Genomic DNA, 22,818 nt, shown 5'->3' on the forward strand with positions numbered 1-22,818 from the left:
ACCCGAGTCCTGCTGTTGGGCATATCCAGCAATGTCAATAGGCTGGCCGTTGATGACGAGGTCGCGCATACAGCCCACATACCCCTGGCGAAGGCTACCGGTCCAGAGTACCGGTGGCACGGTAAGCGGTGCGAAGGGCGCCCCGACCCCACCGATGTACAACAAACCATCCAAATCGAGCTGCGTCTGGTCACCTGCACAAGGCCAGTCCCCCAAACACGCGCTCGTCATTTTTAAATTTGTTTTTTCCCGTATTACAATGCGGTGCAGTGGTTGATGTTTTAACTATACTATTATCGCGTGCAGGTATATATATACCCTGCTTTCCATCGGTTCGACTTTTGTTGGAGGGCCCTCTTTCTCTTTTGGGGAAATGCATAATTTCCCCCCCCCCCTGCCATCGATTGCCCTATGCGTCACTTCTTCCTTCGCCGAGCATATATACACGGCTGCGGGACTCCATACCTCTCGAACTCCCCAAGACTCCCCTTTCAAAGTTTTTCGCGAGCGGGAATTTAAATGAGCTGCTCTCGTCCGGGATTAATTCTCGTAAAAGCTTTGAACTCTCTCTCTCACCCTCAGCCCTCAACTTTCTTTCTCTCCTCCTTATTTTCCTTTTATTTACCGAGCTTTCTCATTATTACCATTATTATGTGACATTCATTTGCTACGGGGGAAAAATAAAGGCTCGCGATCGTATATATACGAAAGGCCAGATCGCGTGTCCGATCGTCAAAGGGAGGAGGGAAAAAAAGCTACGCGCGCCGGAGGGATCGGATATTGGGTGAAAAAAAAAAGAAAAAAAAAAAAGCTCTTCCCCACGCGAGTGCAACGAGTGAGCTGACGCAGCTGTCGTCGTCGGTATATGAATGGAACAAAAATACAAAAGAGAGGAGGAGCAAATAAGTGGCTCGTCTGCACCGGCGAATTGATCAATCCTCGTGGCGTGTACATGTATATATATACGATATACCCACAAAGAGAGGGAGAGCTTGCAAGCTATAGCCGTGTGGCACGGGAGTCACTCGTCGTCGTGTTGTACACACTGTTCTCCATTATACAGCCCGTGTAGAGAGCCAACGCGAGCAAACTCTCCCTCGAGTGCCGAGAGAGAGAGAGAGAGAGGACTAAACTGGCTGCGCTCGGGTGCGCACTGCAAGCTCTCTCGGCCGGGAGGAGAGCGTATATAACAGCCGGCTACGCAAACGTACTCGTATATATTGCCCGAGCAAACGATGCCTCGTGACCCAGCCACCCTCTTGCGCCAGACGAGGCCGTCTCTTCCACGGCTGTTTGCTAATATAATTAGGTCCACCTCAAAGATCCGAGAATGGTATATATATATCTACTCACGGGGTACTACGTGGAGGAGCGAGCTTAATAGGTGTACCATATCCTACGAGATTTATTTATAATTTTTTTTCCATCCCTATGAGTTTTAATGCGCAGTGTCTCTAGAATGGGGTTTTTTTTTTTTTTTTAAATCTCGGCGCAAGTGCGGTATTTCGATGTACATATAATACATATACTTTCCGGTTGCTGTGTAGACTGCGGAGGTGTGGTATACTACGAACGCGCTCGTATTTTGGTAATTCACGCGCGAAGAAAATCTGAATGGAGAGATGTATAAATGTGTGTGTGTGTGTGTGTGGAATGAAGCAAAAACACGCGTTTTTTTCATTGTAGAAAGAGAGAAAAGAGACAGCATAGGTTTATGTATAGCGTTTGTGCGCGCGGTACGATAAAAAAAAAAAAAAAAAAAAAAAGAGCTCGAATGCATAGCGGGCAAAAGCTGGGGGATCAGTTGCCTTCTTTTATTCCTCTCTTTTGCTCGACAAACAAAAATAAAAGCTCACAGCTGCGCGTTTTACAACTTTTCCAAGCTTTTTTTTTTTTTTTTTTTTTCATCGTGCAACGCAAAAGCGGATGTTGAACGTATACGCCATAGTTATTGTCCATGTAAATATTAGTAACGATTGTTGCTCGAGTGTATGTGCAATGGGAAGAGGGAAAAAAAAAACCCCAATCGTTTTCTCCCTTTGATCCTTACCCGGCGGCCGAAACTCGACCGGTGACTCGTCCACGACGACCCGGCCTTCCCGCAAGACTCGTCTCAGCGTGATCTCGTGCCAGGTGCTGTCGTCGATCGGTTTCTCCGACGCCCGGACCTTCACGGGGCCCTCGCCTAGATCCATGTGCAGGTACAGGAAGCCGTCGAGGATCTCGAAGGCGAACAAATCGCTCTGGCGATCGTATAGTCATTGTTACTCGTACAAGTGACATTTTGGGGGGGGGGGAAATATAAAATTCTCGTATGCGTTACCCGAGTGGTCGAGCCGCTTCTGCTGTACATGACCAAGCCGTTGGGCTCGTTCGTGCGGATTTTAAACGATATGCTGCCGGACTCGGCCGTCTTCCAGGGCGGCAGTACCTGAAACAAACAATATCCCGACGGCTCTTACACGAGCTTTTTTTTTTTTGGCCAGCGCTGTCTTTTACTTGCTGGGTTTTTTTTTTTTTTTTTAATGCTATATAGAGCTGCAGGTGAAGGGAGAGGCTCACTACGTACACTATTTCATATGTATACATGTATATATAGATACAGATGGATAGATGTGGGTACAGTGGGGTAATGGTGCTCGCTTGGAAACAATTTTCCGCCGGATCCGGCTTTGCCTGTTGCTTTTTTTTTTTTTTTTTTTTTTTTTTCATTCTCTTTCTTTTACTTTCGAGCAAGCCAGACCGGGAAATTAGAAAGCTTCTATATAAATGTATATAAGAACACAGTGCATTGTTTGCTTGCTTTTTTCCCTTCGTTTTCTAGATTTTGATGCTGCATTTTGGAGATCGAAGCTTTCAAAGTAGGTACTTAAATGTGGGATGTTTTTTTTTTTTTTTTTTTTTTCAATCAAGAGTCAAAAGTCTTGTTCAAGCCAGAGCTAATTTTCGAATTTGTTATTCATTATCCGTAGGGCTATCAAACTGTCTTCAATTTATCTACGTCGACGTAACGTGTTATAATATCATCCGTTGGGGCGATCGACTTTTAAAATTCGTTTCTCGAGCAATGTGATTGTAAATACTATTTCGCGTATAATTTCACGTCCAGCACGATTTTATTACTTTTTCCCTGCAAAGGGGGGGGGGGAAGAAACATTTTCCCATTACTGTATACGTATATAAAGTTACCGGGGAAGCGAAATGGACGTTTACGATGATACATCTCGCGGTAAATAGAATTTCAAGAAAAGAAAACTTTTAGTAGCTAGCGCTAAACCCTCCCCCCGACCGAGAGATGAGAAAAAAAAAGAAAAAAAAAAAACTAAAAGGGATGAGAATTTAGCTCAACTTGCGACTGACTCCAAAGCTCGCATCCGACGAAACTTATTTTCCCTCCCGTGCATGTACCCGAAACGAAATAAAAAAAAAAAAAAGAAGGAGGGAGGGAGAAAATTTTCAAAGCCCTCCGCGCGTCTTTGCCAAAAAACTCATTCTACCAATGATGAACTTTTCACGAGAAATGGCACATGTTGTAAAAAAAAAAAAAAAAAAATAATAATTCAGTGGCTCGGGCAAAGTTACCTCGGCACTATTCGTCATCGCGACGCGAAATATTCGACAGGTCGAAACAGCTGCCGAAGTACACGGATACAACTACTCGGTCAATTTATTCGAAGCGACACCGGCTCACCGTCGGAAGTCGCAGTGAGATTTAAGAGGTCTCGAGACGATGAGGTACCTATACACCTCGCAGTCGATATATCATACACGCCGTGACGTGCATATAGACGAGGAAAAAAACTTTTATAGAGACACACGCGTAAGTACGCGTATATATATGTATATGTACATACTGGAAATTATTGATGCATCGAGAAGAGCCGAGCGAAAGAGCGAGGAAAAAAAAAACAAGAGTCGGAGGGAAGCGTATATCGGCAGAGGGGGCCTCCTTGGAGGGGGAAAAGTTGGCTCGAGCCAGCTTCCGCATGGTTTAACGTCGTTACGAAGTTGTTGCGTCGGATCGGCTTTCGATGCGTATATGATGGAAGCCCGGGGTGAAACTACCCCTTTCCCGAGAGGAAGATTCCAACGTGTGCGTTAAAAGAGGCAAGATCGCGTCTGCCCCCCTAAAAGAAAAATGATAAGCTCACGTATGAATTTATACTGTATACCGATATGCATGTATAGTAGTTGGAGAGGGAGTTTTTCCGCTTTTGTGCATTCTTTCGAGCCGACCTTCGCTCGCGGGTTGGAGGTACGCCCTTTTGCTAATTAATACCTCTTTGAACGTTTTTTTTTTTTTCTCAATTTTACAGTTGTGTGGCGTACGCGAACACTTGGAATTTTTAATACCAACGTGCGCGGTCGCGTGATTTTTTTCCCAGTGATACCGCACCACGAAGGTGTGTGTATAATACTTGGTGAAATTTTTAATGAAAATTTTATGAGTTTCCGCGTGGGTGGAAAAAAAAACAAGTTTGTAATATGAAATTCCCCTCCATTCGCGGAATTTCGTAAAAAACTTTTAATTAAATTACGGACGGATTGTTACGTTACGAAAAACCAGATGTACACGTGCGAAAAATGTTCGTTTACTTTGGCGATCGAATGCATACTACGATGGAAAATTGAAAAACCTTGTTTGTACGTTCAAAAGTAAAACAGAAACGATAAAATGCTTTTAACGATTTCCAATAAAACAAGTTACACCGTTTTTTTTTGTTTTTTAGTTCCAGTAATAAAATATTTATTGGAATGTTTTTTTTTTATAAAAAAAATAAAAAAAGAAATATTGCTAAAACATGAATAAAAATAATAGTCTACGCGTTACCCAGCGCTAAAGCTGTTGTAGATAAAAAAAAAATTAACTTCGAGAGCGGCTGTTTGCGAAGGGGTGGTATTTATATTTTCCAGGATCATACAGGGTGAAGAGGAATACAATACGTATGAAACGGAGTTTTTAGTTGAATTGAAATTTAAAGGTCGTGGCTGCAACAGGCAATATTATAGCAAGTCGTGTCGACGATTCTGGTGTGTGTTTTTTGTGACTATTTCAAAGTACTGACTAGTGTCGTACCATTTTTAGAAAAAGACAATCTTTAAAGGGGAGGAGGGCGTGAACTAAAAAAAAAAAAAAAAAAAAAAAAAAAACAAATGCAAATAAGACCTAAGAATATTAATTTAGTCGAGCGGAAAAATATATCAGAAAATTTTTCAATTCCGGAATTGTACGTAGTTTGCAAAACATTATTTGCTATTTTGATAAACAGAGCTAACGTCATAATACTGTTCCATGCAAATTATTGTGCACATTGTTACAGGTATCGTCCATATATAAGTACACATTCTACGCATACTAAAGTTTTTTTTTTTTTTTTTTTTTTTTCGTTTGACATGCAATTTGGTGCTTTCTAGTCTTATATAATACAATTGAGCAGTGAGAACTTGCCGCTATCACTGTACGTATACAATTCGACAACTTTCTTTTTATCATCATACTCTCAAAAAAGTGGATCAACGCGCGGGTAGTAAAAATAGTTTACAACCTTCGGTTTTATCGTTCAAGTTGGCTTTTTAGCATCAACTTGTCTTTAGAGACCTTTACAAGTTTTTACTTTTATTTTCTTTGTTGTACACACGTGTAATGTATGTTTGAAAGTTAAATTTATGATTACATACGTTGAATTTGAAATTGCTGTTTTCTTTTTTTTTTTGACAATGTTAAATTTAAGTGTCAATGACAGGGTTGTGTAATATTTCACGAGTCCTGTACGCGCCACACGCAATTGATAGATTAACTTTAAAAGAAAAAATTTTTATACACTCAATATCCCCATTCGTCTCTTTTGTTTTCGATGAAAATTAAAAAAACAATATTCATTGCTTTTGATTGATAAATTTTTCCTTTCACGTTACAAAAATTACAAGGTATTGATTTTATAAATAACACAATTCATTTTCAACTTTTCTAATTACAAATTCTCGATTTTACTATTACGTAAGCTATATGGGTAACAAAATATACACCTTAATTACAAATTTTTCAATTTATGAGTAATTAAACTTTTCCAATTCCACATGAAATCAGTACTGCGTGGTTGAAAAAATTTTATTCAATTGCAAATTAAAAAAATAAATTATTTCACGAGTGGATCCAGCAATATTATTAACAACCCTGTTTACTGAACTGTTTACTTTGTAAATATGCACATAACGATGTTGACGAAGAAAAAGAATGTCCAATTTCGATAGGAATCATGTAGATTTCCAAAGCTATGTATATACATATAACATGTAAGTTTGTAAATATTGCGAAAAAATACGCCACAGTTGATTTTTTTGACATGATAAAAATGATCTATACTGTATGTGTTTGCGGTAAGAAGAATTCGTGCATGTGCATCAAGAATATGGTGATTTTATGGTGTCAAGAGTCATATAGATTCTAATACGCATATATATATATAATATTAATAATATAAGGTTTACGTATACATAAGGTGTGTATGTACAGTGAGTGAATATATAGTAATAATAATAATAATAATAATTATGGTGAGTGGAGGAGCGCCTTTGCCAACGGCTATTCACATGTGGCTTTCATATGGAGTATAAACGTATATAAATATTGTGCGGACGTTTGATGCATTCGCGGTGATTGCTATATATCGGAAAAAAAAGTCAATTCTCATTTATACTGTAATATTCGATACGAAAAATGTGAATAGCCGCTGTGTGTCGGGGAAGGGGACAAATATATAATACGTGTATGCTCAGCCAGAGGGGGATGGGGGGTGAAACAGAGAGACAGACACATGTCTTTCAAACATTTGAAAAGTAGGACTAGGGATTCAAATCAAGAGGAAAGGAGGGGGTCGTAGAGAGAGAGAAAAAAAAAATGAAAAAGAAATGTTGGACGTTTGGTGGTGCACATCGCTCCTCTCTAAAAAGCTAAGTTCGCGTGAGTTGTAGCCAATCACAGGTGCTGATCAGTGAAGTAATACGGCCGGCCAGTCAATAGCGAGCCGTGGAGCTATCCTCCACATTATATATAGAAAAACGTCACACAGCAGGCTTCTTTATATTTTATTTTTTTCACATTTCATTTATTTTTTGTCTGTTTTTCTCGCCCGCTTTGTTTCACGCTTCAATTCAAAAAGCTGAGCTTTTTTTTTTTCAGAGAGAGCAGCTTACCAAATGGGACTCTGGGCTGGTAAAGGTGACCACGGTGCCGTGAAGTCGCCGAGTGTTCACTGTCGCCGATGACTGCTCGTGCGTGTGCGCGTGTTTGACAAGAGGATTCGCGCAAACGCACACGCGCACCGAGAGAGACAGAGAGTGACAGGGTCAGATGTATAACGAGACACAGATATAATATAATATACATCATAATCGTTCGTTCGTTCGTTCGTTCGTTTTTGTAATCGAGCGATACACATCATCAGATATCGCGAGAGTAGTGGTGATGGTAGATTGTAGTGGACCGTGGACGGCGATCACAATCGAGTTTGGTTCAGTTTCGGCCCACAGTTGATTGGCCGACCACGAGGTTATCACACGCGCAGGCACACATGTACACATTGGTTCAATTGATTCATGGATTTATTTTTCATGTACAATATATTAATAAATATGCATCATAATGTATTAATGTATATATTAATTACTATTTTCTTCGTCACTCCAGGTCAAACTCATTGGCTTTCAATGTTCATTACAAAACTACAAGTCCTAAAATACACAACCCACGCGTTTTATGCGTGCTTATCTGAAGAATGTATCGTCAAAAAGGCCCCCCTTCCTCAATATTATCGGAGCGGGAATCAACCGATGAATAATCGAAAAGCTTTTTCCCGCGCATCATCAGCCGCATAAAACACCAATTGATACAACTGTTCAAAGCGCGAGTATACCCTCACGACCCGCCCAATATATCGGCTAATCTCGTTAAAAGCCCGCGATGATTATATTTTTATGCGAGTGACGTTGCGCGCGGTGTCGGCGAAATTGCGAATCATTGGTATAATATACCATCGAGGGCGCCGTTCCCCCGGGATTTTTATACCCACAAGCCGCGCGCGAGGGAATCGTTGGATGAGGGTGCGATGAAAAAAAAAAAAAGGAAACATTCGAAAAAAACAAACAAACGATTTCACTTGCGATTGCGTTTTCCATTCGACTCATCCGGGGCGACGATAAAAGACCGGGTACAGATATTGCAGTGCGCGCGATGAAAATTCTCGAGTGGGTATTATATATATAAGCACGTACAATTGTAATTTAAAAGAAAAAGAAAAAGTGCTCTTGCGCGTAAATGGCGACGAGCAAAGACTCCCCGAAGAGAAAAGAGGTTCCGCGAGAGTTACCGGTGACTGTAGTCTGGGGCAAGCGAATTTACTCCGATATGACGTGTAGGAAAAGGTATACACAGCGCGCGCAACGGTATATACACGGTTGAGGCGGACGCGCAGGTTTTTCTCTTTTAGAGAAAAAGAAAAAAAAAAAAAGAGATCCGGAACGAGGGAGTCGCATAAATGTAAGGACGAAAAACACCCGCGTAGTTTTTTCGAGAAGGAAAAGAATGGAAACGCGCGATTTAACGCGGCACTACCTATGCTCACATACGGCACATAGGGACAGTGTACGTGGGACACACTGTGGGAAGAGAAAGATAGGGGGAGGGCACGCGCATATATACACATAGGAATGATTTGCGAGTTACGGATGGGGGATGGGGGAGGGAAGATTTGAAACTTTTTTTTTCCAAGCTTGTCACGCGCGCGCCGGAGTTTTGAGGAACCGATCCCTCGTGAAATGGAGCTCCGGGGGAAGATTTGCGCGCCCGGAGCAAAGAAAAAAAAAAAAGAAAAAAAAAGAGAGGAGCCACGCTCTTTTGCACTTTCGCGGAAATCCACTCGCGAAATCGGTGTAAGTCTCGCGCACCAGGCCCGGAATATTAATCGGCCAGAGAATGGCGGAAATCGATGCGGGGGCCCAGAGGGGGAAGATTAAGTCGGGCCAATTTGCGCGGCGCGCGCGTGCCGAGACGCTACATACATATATACACAACTTTGACTCTTGGTGTTATACATGTACGAGTACGTAAGTATATAGGTATATAGGGGGGTGCGGTGTGTGTACACGACGCCGAGCGAAAATACTTTCGAGAGTTCCGAGGAGCTGACTATGAAGATCAGGAGGCGCGCGTTGCAGATCGCGATTGAGTTTGCCCCCGAGCTATACACATACACTGGCGCTGAAAAGGGGAAGTAATGCTTACTGCGGGGGCAGAGGGAACATTGAAACGAGCCACGATCGAGCCGTCGATGAATGAATAAATCACGGGCACGTCGCGTCTCGCTGTATATAGGAGCGGGAAAACGCTTGCTCTAATCTTTTCCTTTATTCGCGGCGTTCGGTCGGAGAGCCGATTTTATCGCAACGTGCTGCAAAGTAACAACTCCACATACAGTACAATAATACTATACAATAGTAGAAAATTGTTGAAACAAAAAAAGTGCAATTCAAAGTATACACAAGCGATATCCGTGTCAGCAGAAGAGGGGGCGGTGGTGGTGATCAAAGGGAGCTTTCGAGGTGTAGTATAATTATTATTGATACCATGTCCGGGTGAGCGAGCGATTCTTCAGATAAGCACATACATAATTACAATGTACAATTTATCGTACCCAAACAACAAGCGGTCTGCAGTCGGTATAGGATATACAACAATATATATTATAATAGTAGTAATGAAAAAAAAGGTATAATAACAATGTAGCATCAACTGTGACAAAAAGAAATAATAACGATACTGAAATAAACGGATGATTGTAATCAATGTAGTAAAAATATGTATTACGTGATGTATATAAAAAAAAGCTGTAACGAGCGCGTTGCTCGCATATGGAAAGTGAGTGAATATCGGTTCGAGAGAATACATACAGTTATAAAAATGGATACAATTGTATACAGCAGTAGATATACGGTGACACAATATTAAAATATAGTACTCAAGTCGGGGGGGGTGTGTGTGTTATATAAGGATCAAATGTATAAAAGAGATAGAAAGATAGAGGGAACGAATGACGGCGTAGGGGGAGGGGGTGTAAGAGTAATCGCGATTAATAGCGGCAACAACAATAATAATAATAATAATAATAATAATCATATATATATATAAATATTATGTATAATCACAATGTCGATGGTAATGGTAATGATGATAAAAAAGTAATGGAGCGATGGAGGGATTTGGAAAAAAGATTACTCACCAGATGGGAGTCCCGAGTGGTGAAGGTCACGGAGTCGGAGCTCCGGGGTTCCTTGCACTGGAACACGATCTTGCCCCAGGCGGCTGCACCCGGGGTACCGCTCAACGTCGCCTGGATCAAGTCAAGCCGCGTCTTCTCCGCATGGAACTCCACCTAAACGACAAGTCGTTCGTTGTGTTATGATACATGTTTCGTGTTGCTGTATATACACGCATGTATTTACGATGGCCCACCTTGCGCATGCAGCCGATAAAGTTGAGGGTGCCTTTGGAGCCCTGGGTCTGGACGCTGAGTTCCTTGGCATCGACGAGGCCACCCCCGACAAAGAGCCTCTCGCTGGCCAGCCTCGTGAACGAGCCAGCCGTGTGCCCGTGTCCCGCATAGAATTTGTCCACCGTAGCCGTTAGCTGCAAAACGGAGAGAAAGACCGGATCAGTCGCCGGATTAACTTCAAGCTACATATACACAATGAATAAGAGAATATAATGCTATGTATCACGAGGGACAACAACAAGTAGGTATCGGAGGCTTTGTCTCTTATATTATTTTCATCTTCGATGTGCGCTTCCGTTAATTTTTCTCCAAGCTCCTTTCGTTAATCCACTTTTGTTCAATCCCGTGGCCCTCCCCCTCTTGGGCCACCATGGGTATAATATTTGAGCCCAAAAAAGTGTCGGGAGACAATGGATTTGTTTATTCATTGCTCCGCAAGTCCACCAGCCATCCGTCGATGAATTCTTAAAGATAATCCTTCCACCGAGTAGGGTATATATACCCTTGAGAAAAAAAAAAAAAGAAGAAACTATCGGGATTCGCTGTAATGTATATATTACAATTAGTCACCCGTTTGTCGATTAACCTGATTCCCGTCGAGTTGTGTATACATATCCAGGGTCGCGTCGGCCAATGCCCGAATCGGCCCGAAGAGAGTACAATAAAATATTCAGCGGGCCACCGGCTTGTTTTAGCTCGGTCGCGCTTGGAAAGCAAATTTTCGCGCCGGTCCATCATCATCGTTAGCGGCCCTTCAAAACCTTTCAAGACGAATGAGTCGGAGGGAGCTTCTTGTGCGTTCCCGAAACTTTGGATATGCCGACCCATCCACTCGGCGGATGAAGAGGGCCTACAGGGCATCAGACGTCGGCAGCAGACAGATGTACTTTTACACGAAGCGGAAGAAGAAGAAGAAGAAGAAGGAGAGGCTCTAATGCCATCAGCCGGTGGTTATGCTCTTTGTGCGAGTGGCTGGTGCGCGTGTATACGTACACATCCTCGAAAGGCGCGCGCCGGAAATTAGAGGAATCGCTCTCGAGAGATGGGAGAGGAGATAGCTCGACCCCCCCCTGCCGCCGCGTGGATGTAATTAAAGAGACTTGACTCGATTTTCATCGCTCTAAATTTTAAGTGCAGCTGCTGGCTGCCTCCATCGAAGCCCCCCCCCCCCCAGGAAATGGAATCGTCACTCCTTCCCCGTGACTCGTATATATATGTACACACCTTGGGTTCATACCCTCGATATCTTTATTTCTCGGTCGAGGGAAGGCATTTATCAAGCCGATGCCTCTCCCCGTGGCGAAAATTGGGAACGCGCGCGCTCGCGCGAATAATTAAAGGGAAAATATGATACACGCGTGTGTATACCTCATTACAAGGGCTCCATTTGTTCCGTGAGAATATACACGTATAAATATAATACTGTACTCGCTCTCCTTGCCGATGTTATTATAATTCAATACGCGTCGAGAGGAAACGCGATAATTAGTGCGAGGGAGCGCAGGAAAATTATGGCTGCATCGGAAGCGCGATGCAAGCCAAGTGCATCGCCGCGACTACACCCCACTACGCGTGAATGGAGAAGGGGGGGGGCGGTGAGCCGGCATCAGGTAATGCATTGCGGTTTAGTCATCGTTTCATTAATTTCCGCGCTGGCTTCTCTCGCCGAGAGGTACTAAACCGTCTCGATGCCACCCCCACCATCGCGTATACACACGACAATGATATTAAAGTCGCGTATAACTGCGCCACGGGTGGCTCTTCGTTTTTGTTTTACGAGTACAGCACTTTTAAGTGACGATCGGGCGTAAGTATACAATCGGTCGAAAAAATTACTTTCGCTCTCAACGGAGCTCACATGTATATATGAACATCGAGGATTCCCCTTGTAGGTTTGAAGAGACGAGGGGGAGAACTATCGCGACGATTTCCTTTGATTCTCCTTCGAGGGTATACTTTAAAATAATTAACACCGATCTACATGACGTATATAGAGGGAGAAAGAGCAAGAGGAGAGAGCAGAGGGGAAAGTATAAATAACAATCTGAGTGAGGATTTGTGCGGGAATCCGAATGAAGATAATAAGAAGCTTCCTTTCTTCCCGGGGCTCGGATTCTTATCGGGCACTGCGAGCCTTTAAAGTTCTTGGGATTTTTTTTATTTTCCTTTTTTTTTTTTTTTTTTGGAGCAGAGGGAGGGGGGGGGCGCCGATGCTCACGCGAATCGAAAGGTTCAGCGGAGCCCTGAGATATGAGGGGAGCCCTAAGCCGACATTTTTCCAACGTTTCAGGTCACAGCTTTTATCTCTTCACGGTACAGAGGAGTAAAGAAAGAGCCGCCGATCGGGAGAAAAATGCGCTCCTCGAGAGGACGCCCACGATTGGTGTGCAGGCACTTAATTATGACCCCCCCCCTCCATTCCCCATTTTAGCTCCACTCGACGGAGTGCCGAATCCATTTTTATTCACTATCGTGTCCTCGATGATAATGCCAGTAACTAGCTCTTTTTTTTGTTTGTTCTCAATATGATAACTTACCCTGCAAAAGTTGGTCACCGGGGATATCTGCAACAGAGGAAACAAAAAATAACAAACATTTTACTTTCTTCCCATAGTCGGTTGAAGGAAACTTTGGGTGTCTCGCAACTTTGAAAAAGACTCCGATGTATATATGTATACACGTCGCGTCGAAAGTCCCAACTCGCGGGACAGAGTGAAGCAAAAAACTGCATAAAACCGCTAGGTCGTTCGCCAACGCTATCATCGCCGTCGTAATAATAACGTCGCCATGACTCGCGCGACCGGAATCGAAAAGCCCGCACAACTGCACCGAACAGCTACTCCATACACACGCAAACGAAGCGATCGAATAGCTCCAGATTGAAACTGTCAAAGTTGGAGGCAACGGCGGGAGTCAGCCCCTCTTCTGCAAGTCGTCCGCATGTGTATACACACACACACACACGTATGAGCAAGCTATTACCGCGTCTATATACGCGCCGCGTAAAGGACGTGGATGTATGTCCTTTGAAATTTCACGCTGGCTCTTGCACCTTCGACGTTTTTATAATGGGCTTTTTGAAATCTCCGATATGGCATCGATTCCCGGTTTCCGCCAACGCCGCCGCGGGTATATAAAAACTCGGGTCTTTTACAACGTACGACACGAGCTGATGGGTACATGTGACACTTGTACTTGATACGTGTATGAGGAAAAAAAAAAACAAAAAAAAAACGGAGAAGTAGAGAAAAAAAAAACGTACCTCTTGGACTATCCTGTTGACCGCGACGGTGTGCCACTGATTGTCATCGAATCGTATCCTGGCGGGTTTTATGTGCAGCTCGAGCCTACCCTTGGACAGTACCATGGCAACTGACACTCCACCGTCCCTCAGGGACACAGCCAGGTGGTCCTGTCCGTGTCCTGCAACAGATGAGCGTGACACACGCGTTACATTCACGCCAGATACCTACACATCATACATGAACAAACAACTGATATGATATATATGTTCACTGGAGGGGCGAGGTCACTGCAGTTTACCGTCGAACCTTTGACATTATACCGACAGATTGTACGTCTTACGACACCTCGACAATATCATCATTATAATGTAATAAATAAATCGTTATATAATAGACAAAGTTGATAAGTATACAACAATGTACGACGTTGTTACCAATTATACGGGGGTGAAACTGAAACGACGGCGCATACATGTGTAAAGCGGGTGGGCTTATAAGAGACAAATCTCAGTTGGGCACGGCATATAATATCAAGGGTGGGTATTGCGTATGTGTGCATATAATATGTACACACCACGGAAGCCCTGTGTAATTAGCCGATACGAGCTTGCAGGCCATTCTCCCGCTTTGAGTGCCGGAGGCGAGGGTAAGTAGTATTCGTGACGCCGAAATCCACCGATTCTCTTGGCACCCGCGCGAAATTGGCACGCCTTGTACGTAACTCCGGTGTACTTGTGATATTTTCTCCAGCAGGAAGAGAAGCAAGACGCGACAGCATCAACGAAAAGAACGTGTGTACACAAGGGGGTTGATGCCAGTACACACCTACACACACGTATATACATAGGGAATATACGTATCACTGGCACTGGTGTATGCATATTATACCCGTACATACGAGTATAATATGTATAGTATGTATCACCCTCGTATATATATGTATGGCTTTCGGCCGTGCCGTGACCGCATGCTAATTATCCTGCGGTTACGATGTACGAGTTTGGAGGGGGGGGGGAAGCTCGCTGGTACAGAGGGATGCATGGGTATAAAAGATGCAGACGGCGCTTCGGACTTAATTGCTGGTGCGCCAGCCCAACCGGCCGTGCCAGGGAGCGCGTGCATGCACCCCCCAGCTCCTTTTTATTCTGCGTGAATGTCCGTGCACCGTTGCAATTTATATAGGAGCCGGGTAGTTCCCAGAGGAGGTAGGTATACTCCTCGACGCGTATAAGTATACTTACACCCATATATTGCTTTTGCCACTCTCTCCTTCTGACTGCTCTTCACGTGGTAATTTTGTACGTATATATATATATGTGTGTGGGTGTAAGTATGTATGTACATGCACCCAGCAATATCAATTTACGGAATCTAAGGTGCATCACCGGGCAGGCTGTACAAGATATGGGAAAACGAGCCGCGAGCACGGCCCAAATGTATAAGGGTTGGTGTGTGCGTGTGTGTGTGACGTACAGTGATGCATCTTTTCCATATGATATAATACACTCGCGTAGTTTTCGCCATACACCACCTCTCCCGCGATTGCGCTGATAATAGTCGCTTTGGTTGAGATAATCTGCTGCCGTGCACGCGTGTGTAGGTACAAAGAACGTTAGGGTGTCCGTTGTTTCGCAAATTGAATCTCTCTTTTTCCCCCCTTCTTCAGCTCCCATATCTTTCGTAACGTTGTTAGCCACCGCGAACCCGGAAATTTGAAAATTAACTCTTGGCCCCCGCGCGCGTGCGTTTGTTTGACGAGCCGTTGTGTTTTTAATGAATTTTAATTGCACGTATCCACCCCTTTTGCACGACATTACTCCCTTTACGCCACTGAAGTATTTTTTCGAGCAGAAATAAACGAACGAATTTTTTTTTTTTTGTAAGTATCATTTTTCTGACGATTCAAGTGAATTTTAAAGTATAATATGTATGAGAGTCGAGTGGAAGTTTTTTCTAGTTTTTGTGCAATTATTTTTATTACACATATTAATTTTGTAACGAAAATGTTGGGGAAAATGTAGGCCGTTGCAGAGAAACAAAAAAAAAAAAAAAAAAAAAAAATGCATTTTTCAACCTAGTAAACGTCGATTACGTAGTACACTTGCGACGATTGTTATTTTTATACGCAACACACATAATACTTACTCGAATAGAACAAAAGTCCGTTGGGCTGTCGCGTTTTGAATTGGAAAAATACACCCTCCTGCGTGCTGAGGACCGGACTGCCCTTGTTGAGGTCGATGGTCAGGTACTCGGTCCCCTTGAAGGCCGCCTCCTGCGGAGTTTTACCTGAAACGAGGAGGAAGAAAAAAAAAAAAAAAAAAGACATCAAGTTCTATTATTATAATCACGTGATGTAGCATCGCGAAAAAATATCATTGAATTAAAGTAAGAGATGTACCTAGATATACATCGACGTACACCACATACACCAGAGAGCGAAAGAGCAATCCTCAAATTACCACTCAATTAAATTTCTCGCGCCAAAAGGCTCGGAGGGGATGGGGGAGGAAAAAAAAAAAAAAAAAAAAAACACGCGGCCCTCGTTATTTCTAATTTTTCCGCGCAGCGGAGCGCCCGCGATTAATAAAAGCCCTTTGTTAGCTCTAATGATTTGGCCGGGCGCCAATATGGACGTGCAGTGTATTACAGCGGGCCGGAACAACGTTGCGCGAGCGAAATTTAGTTCACCCCGCCGTGGAGTCAGGTATATATATATACATTTTAATGCCGATCGAAAAGTTCATTGCTTCCGCGGTGTAGGTATGTATATATGTATACGTATCAAGTGTAGTTGCGGTGTGTTGTATACGTACTTGTAGACGTCTATGTTGCATAAACATAGGTATAATGCCGCGGTGGTCGAATTTTAATTGAATCACCGACGACTCCGAGCACTGCACCCGGAATGTGTTTGCGTTTGTGTATGCATAGGTCCGGGTATTATGCTGTACACAAGCGAATGTTAATTACTTTTAACATTCGACTAATTGCTGTAACACGAGTTTCGTTTCAGGCCCTCTCCTACCCATATGAACTGTTTGTACTATACGGGCACGTACCGGTACGCGTGTGTTTATTACCACTGAGTGGTTGTTGATGTTGGCTCGGTTCTAGAAATTGTTCTCGTAAATTTTGCCAAGCAAAGTGTCAATATTGGCCGCAAAAAAAACAAAAAACAAAAAAAGTTAATTGGATCCATGGTGACGATTCGTTATCGGAACTAAAAAGAGACAATCACGTACCGCGGTGCTTTTTACGTTCGTTACCGTTTGATTGCATTTGGCACGACCTCATTAGCCCGATACAATGCCTGTTTGCCCTTGTTTGCCTCGCGTTAAAGTTAACCCACGATATGTATATATGACACGGGACTGTTGATGATAGTTTTTTTTTTTTCTAGGAATATATTTTGTATGTACACGTCGACCCAATTGCAGGACCAATCGGTGCTTTTTTTTATTTATTTCGTAACACGTAAAGGGTTGATTTTCAGAACAATGCGTTCTGTAATTTGTAAAACTGACGCGCTCTGGGATAAGTAATCGACAGAGTGTCAATATTGTCTTTGAAGCGTGTATACCTCTCGTTTGCTCTGCGTGTATGAGTTTATACACATATTATTGTATCATTAGTAGTAAGTTACCTCTTTGGCATCGACAAATTTACATATGTATACGATGTACATCTATATATTTACCTTGACATTAATTAATTGTACAAGATGAAAATCGAGTGTTTGTTATTTATACGTCACAACGAAATGAAATTTAATACGTCTTCACGGGATATGAATATTAAGGAAAATATTATACTGTGTATATAATTATCGTCTAAGTGATGTGATGGTAGTCTGCGCAGTTAAGCATTGAGATTTGATTGTATGCAATGATTGCAAAGATTAAGTATAGGCACAAAGCGATTATTTTCAAATCAATGTAACAACTAGGTATGTGTATACATACGAATTTTACAACAACAACCAAAAAAAAAGGTAAGCATGATAATCTACTTTGATCATTTATTCATTCAGATTTTCCAAAGATAAGCAAAAAAAAAAAAAAAAGAAGAAGAAAAAAAATAACAAATCATCATGTAAATGTATTATACGATACAGGTAAGATTTATGATTCAGTAAGCCGATCGTGGTATGTATATATCAAAACGACAAGCGCTAATATAATAACAACACCAACGCAAAAGAGAGAGAGAGAGGGGGAGGGAGAGAGAGAAATGGAAACAGAATGAAAAAAAACTCACTGTTCTTTCTTGACCAAATATCATCGGCACTTGCCGTCGGCAGTACTGTACTCCATGCTTCTTTTATGCGCGAATTAGAGAGGCACAACATACAAAAGAAAATAAGAAAACAAACGTCAAAAAATGACATAACGTATACATGTATGGTAAGCCATGCTACACAATAATGATCCTTAATGAAAAGTGTGTGGTATCTTAATATAGGTCACATAAACATCAACATTGGTTGGTATACATGATTGTCTGTTTTTTTAAATGGCACAACGGAAAAAAAAAAAAAAAAAAAAAAAAAAGAGCCAGCGTACAAGCGAGCATATATACATGATATATTATAGGTATGCGGTTGATTCGGCACCCCACGAGTTGTGTGTACGGGTGATACGTTGTGGCGTCTGTAAATTAATTACTGTCAGCCAGCGCTCCAGCTGCCTGCCGCACGTATATACACGATTCAGGCATATGACTTGCTTGCGACAACACTGCATACGTTTAGTGTCGCGCATGTGTATGTTGTTGTTGTTGTTGTTGTTATCAAAATCAAACGAGTAGGACATGTAAAATTGGAAATCCAAGCTATCGCCATTGGCAAAAGACGAGTAAAAAAGATACTTGTAAAATCCACAACGAGCACAAAACGCGTATGCTTACATATACTTGAGAATGAGTAAAAAAAAAAAAAAGGAAAAGACGCACAAAGATAAACAGCGAGAGAGACAAAAAAATAGAGCGAGCTGACGCGAGACACGTATATATACTTGTCACGGTGTTTGTGTATGATGGCAAAAACATGAGGTGTAGATAGGAATGGTGTAACGGTCAAAAAAGAGGAAGGAAGGAAGGAAGGAAGGACGCGATGATGGGCTTTTTCGAAGACTGCACATGCACGCAGGGGAAAACGGCAGTGGCGGGGAGGCTGCGATGGGCTTTTGGTCCGCGGCCCGAGTTGAATTTCAATCGTTAGCCGCAGCCGCAGAGTTGGCTGCAGTTGCATGGCCGTCGTCGTCGACGTCGCGTGTATATGAACCGCGGAGGGCTCGGGAAAATGGGGGTGGAAACACCGGAAACTGGGTCAACACTCGACAATCTTAGGAAAAGGAGGGAAGCATAAGAAGAAGAAGAGGCAGCTCGGCTCGGCTTCGTGCATACACACGCGGCCGGATCCATTTTTAACGAGTACGTGTGACTGACTCGCCTGCTTTTTTGCCAAAAAAAAGAAAGAAAAAAAAAAAAAGGGGGTTGAGGTTGGTGGGCGAGGGAGCTTTGAATTCGAACGGGTAGGAAATCGTGCGCGCGCGTTGCGATGCTGGCTTGGAGGGTATACAATGGATCGCGAGGACGGAAGGAATATATGAGTTGGCTTTGTACATGTATACATATATAAAGCTATTGTGTGTGGTGTATTGCAATATGAATGTGGGAGGGGGGGGGGTGGTGGGATGAATACAATATTGTGTATAATATAAGATACGTACGTGCGGGTGGGTGGTACTCACCGTTTTCACAGTAGATACCTTCGTAGTCGCCGTTGCGGCACTCGCAGTACGGGCCGAGGTCTTTCGTCATGCAGATCCCGTTGTTCTTGCACGGGTCTAGCGTCAAGCACGGGTCGGTCTCGTTCGTGGCCAGCCGGTCCCGTTTGCTCTACAACGCACGAGTTACAGTTAACTAAATTCTATGATTTCCACTTCTAAACTAACAATTGGGCAATTGACACGTTATAGTTGGGGTCAGTCGATGAATGTTTTTTTTTGTTTTTTTTTTTTAATCGAGCATCAGCTTTCGTTGACAAAAATGACCTGCACGAAAAAAGCCCCTTATACATTATAATTAAGTTAAACCTCCTCGCATTAAAATTATTCGTAGATTCATGCCGATTGAAAAAATCCTGCCACGATTAGATTACCAAATGTTTTGGTTTTTTGCCATTTTTTGCCAGGACAAGCGTATTGGTAACTTTTTTTTTTTATCTATACCAACTTCGAAAATTAAGGACTTTTCGTAAGAGGCAGGTGGTGGGCGAACAACAGTTTCCCCCCAAACGCAAGACTTTTGATTTGTAATCGGGCGCAGATCGTTACACCTGCACGTTTATGTAATACCAAAAATGCATATAGCAGAGTCGAGAAGTCGCCTCAAGCGTAGAGGAGAAGGCGCAGAAAGAGGTGGTGGAGGAGCAGAAAAAGTATACAGCGGTAATGCGGTTGACCTGCTAACCTAATGCATCCAGGTCACGGGATGCGTTGTGTGTTTGTGGTGTCGTCCTCCACTGTACTCTGCTGTACGGCATACGAGAACGAGATATACATATATGTATACATATAGATGGGCACACAGGTAAACTCTGGCTTGGTACATCTCATCTCTCTCTTCTCTCGAGCTCCAATATATCTATACATACATGTATGCTCTCTTGATGTGCATCGTCGGGGGTTTGGCGCATACCTATGTGTAATATACACACATGCATATACATGTCCAATAATACAAAAACGCTTCGCGGTTATGCATATCGTACATCGTGTACCTATACTTATATTCAATGTACATTATATTATGTATACATGGGTACATCTATATATACCTGCCATCGATCCGAGGATATTTCTGTTGGCTCGATTTGCCGAACACGATGATAGGTATACATCGCGAGGAGATTAAGGGAGTATTTCATTAGTATTATCCTCGACGACTATATACATATAATATACACAAGGAGTAATAATATCAATATCGTCTGATCTGTATATATAATAGGATGGTGCACTCGGTACAATGGAGTGCGGAATGATATTGTATTCGAAGGGGGGGTGTATTTTCGGGTTTATACCACCACGAGGCGTATACACCGTAGATGCATGCATGTGCACCTACAAGCGATCTCGAGAATATGAGATTCGAAGCACGAGGAGATACGTTTTCCAGTCCAACTAGCACCTCATCCCTCCTGTCCTCCTCCTCCTCCTCTTCGTCGACTTATCACAGATTCCACTAGCGCCAAGACAATCAATATAGTATAAGAGATGGCGTGGCTTCTATCTTTCTTGAGTGCATGTGTACACACGTACGTTGTTCTCGCATACTTTGTGTGCTCCTCCCTCGTTTTTCACGCTGCAGCCTCCATAATGTATGTATATTCTTATACATGTATGCCTATCGTCACCGAGACTTGTCAAATACGATTTCGTTTCTGAATAGGTGTACGTAGGCAATGCAAGGATTTCATTTTGATTTGTTTGCTCTTCTTTCCAGTCCCTCCACAGAGGTATTATCGTGTGATATGCTTATTTTACGTTTGCCAGTGATGGCTTGTGAAAAGTTTCGGGGTTTTGTACTTTTATCCGGGATTTCGATTTTTCGTACAAAAAATGTATCGGCGTGTGTTTGATTTCGGAAATTTTTTTTTTTTTTTTTTTTTTCCAACAGAAAAAAAAAAGAAACAATACTTTTTCCTCTGAACAACAGGTATTCGAGTTTTTCAGGATTCGGGTGATTTTTTTGTGTTGACGAAGAAAAATACTTGAAAAATCGTGGAATAAAATATAACGTCACCCTCGCAAACTTTGTGATTTTTTTTATTTGTTTACTTTTGCCTCTCTAGTTATAATAATCCGGAAAAAAAAAAAAAAGTTTCCCCGCGCAAACTTTGGATCATAAAAGAAAGGGGAAAAAAAAAGAAGGATCCCGTATTACTTTTTCAATACCGATAAAACGGAAAGATAAACATGACGAAAGAAAAAGTTGTGGAAACACAAAACGTCGATACAGGCGTCCCGTAATAAGCCTCGGGCTGCATTCAAATCCACAAATATATAGATATATATATACTCGAGGGTACACCCCGCAACTGAGGTAAAAACACAATAACCCAATGATAACCAATGATGGTTGCACGCGTGACGCAAGCATCGTCTCCGGAAACTCATTTTTCCCGGGAATCCCGCGACAATGGCCATCAGAGGATCAAAGCCCGTGATACGCGCGTCATGAATCAGAAAAATAAATGGAATAGTCCACCCCCTCGGCCCCTTTTTCTCTCTTTGATTGTAAAAGTTAATCGTCCGAGGGATCGCGGTAGGTACAGGTGAATAAGAGCGCCGAGAGAAAAGCCGTGCATCCGTCAAGAGGGCACGGGAATAAAGGACAAAGTTGGCCAGCCAATCGTTCAGCCGTTTGTCGCGATATACCCTCGCTATATATTATATACATGGCTGCACCGAGAAATGGCTATTAGCCATACCGCTCCACGTCCTATAGATATTATACATATATACCTTTCGCACCTATACACGGGAGCTCCTCGGGCGCGAATAATCCGTAGGAAAAGTCTTTCTCCTCCTCCTCCTCCCTCCCCCCACCCTTTATTCTTGTTAGCAGGTAGGTAGGTAGGTAGATAACTATTGTCTATACCCTAGTCTCGCTGACAAAGGGCTTTCGATTATTTTCCTCCACCCCCCCCCCGCCATACTGCTCCAGGGCCCCTCTTTTGTTCGTGTCTCCCCCTCCAATCTGGAGTCTCTCCGAGCTTTTCTCCTCATTATACGCACCTTTTCTTTTGCTTCTCTCGTTTCGCGCGCACAAGCCTACCTACTCCGCCGGAAAATTGAGCGACTTTTCCCACACAGGTATACGCATGTAAGTGCAGTCTACCTGTGCTTTTTTTTTTACGCGCTGAGAGGGTCAGGAGAAGAAGGGTGGAACAAAGGGGGTGGGGGGTAGCGCTGCAAGCGTGCTACTTTCGATGATTTACGACGCCGCGCGCACAGAGA

The 22,818-nt window shown here is 42.9% G+C and overlaps 1 protein-coding gene across 1 annotated transcript in view; it reads right to left on the minus strand.

Annotated features, from left to right (window-relative positions):
* Positions 1–22,818, minus strand: part of Nrx-1 (neurexin 1) — a 62,444-nt gene that overhangs the window by 20,685 nt on the left and 18,941 nt on the right. The window contains exons 3-14 of the mRNA XM_089591760.1: positions 19,546–19,693; positions 18,053–18,112; positions 15,938–16,081; positions 13,810–13,970; positions 13,085–13,111; positions 10,508–10,681; positions 10,275–10,427; positions 7,195–7,269; positions 2,324–2,431; positions 2,039–2,243; positions 259–261; positions 3–194 (exon numbers count right to left, since the gene is read on the minus strand). Of these exons, the coding sequence (XP_089447886.1) occupies positions 3–194; positions 259–261; positions 2,039–2,243; positions 2,324–2,431; positions 7,195–7,269; positions 10,275–10,427; positions 10,508–10,681; positions 13,085–13,111; positions 13,810–13,970; positions 15,938–16,081; positions 18,053–18,112; positions 19,546–19,693 (1,450 nt within the window). The remainder of the gene's footprint in view (positions 1–2; positions 195–258; positions 262–2,038; positions 2,244–2,323; positions 2,432–7,194; positions 7,270–10,274; positions 10,428–10,507; positions 10,682–13,084; positions 13,112–13,809; positions 13,971–15,937; positions 16,082–18,052; positions 18,113–19,545; positions 19,694–22,818) is intronic.

Source organism: Copidosoma floridanum, unplaced genomic scaffold, assembly GCF_036245765.1.
Source record: "Copidosoma floridanum isolate Cflo_tuat_1 unplaced genomic scaffold, Cflo_Japanese_pri ptg000013l, whole genome shotgun sequence".
NCBI classification, from domain to species: Eukaryota; Metazoa; Arthropoda; class Insecta; order Hymenoptera; family Encyrtidae; genus Copidosoma; species Copidosoma floridanum.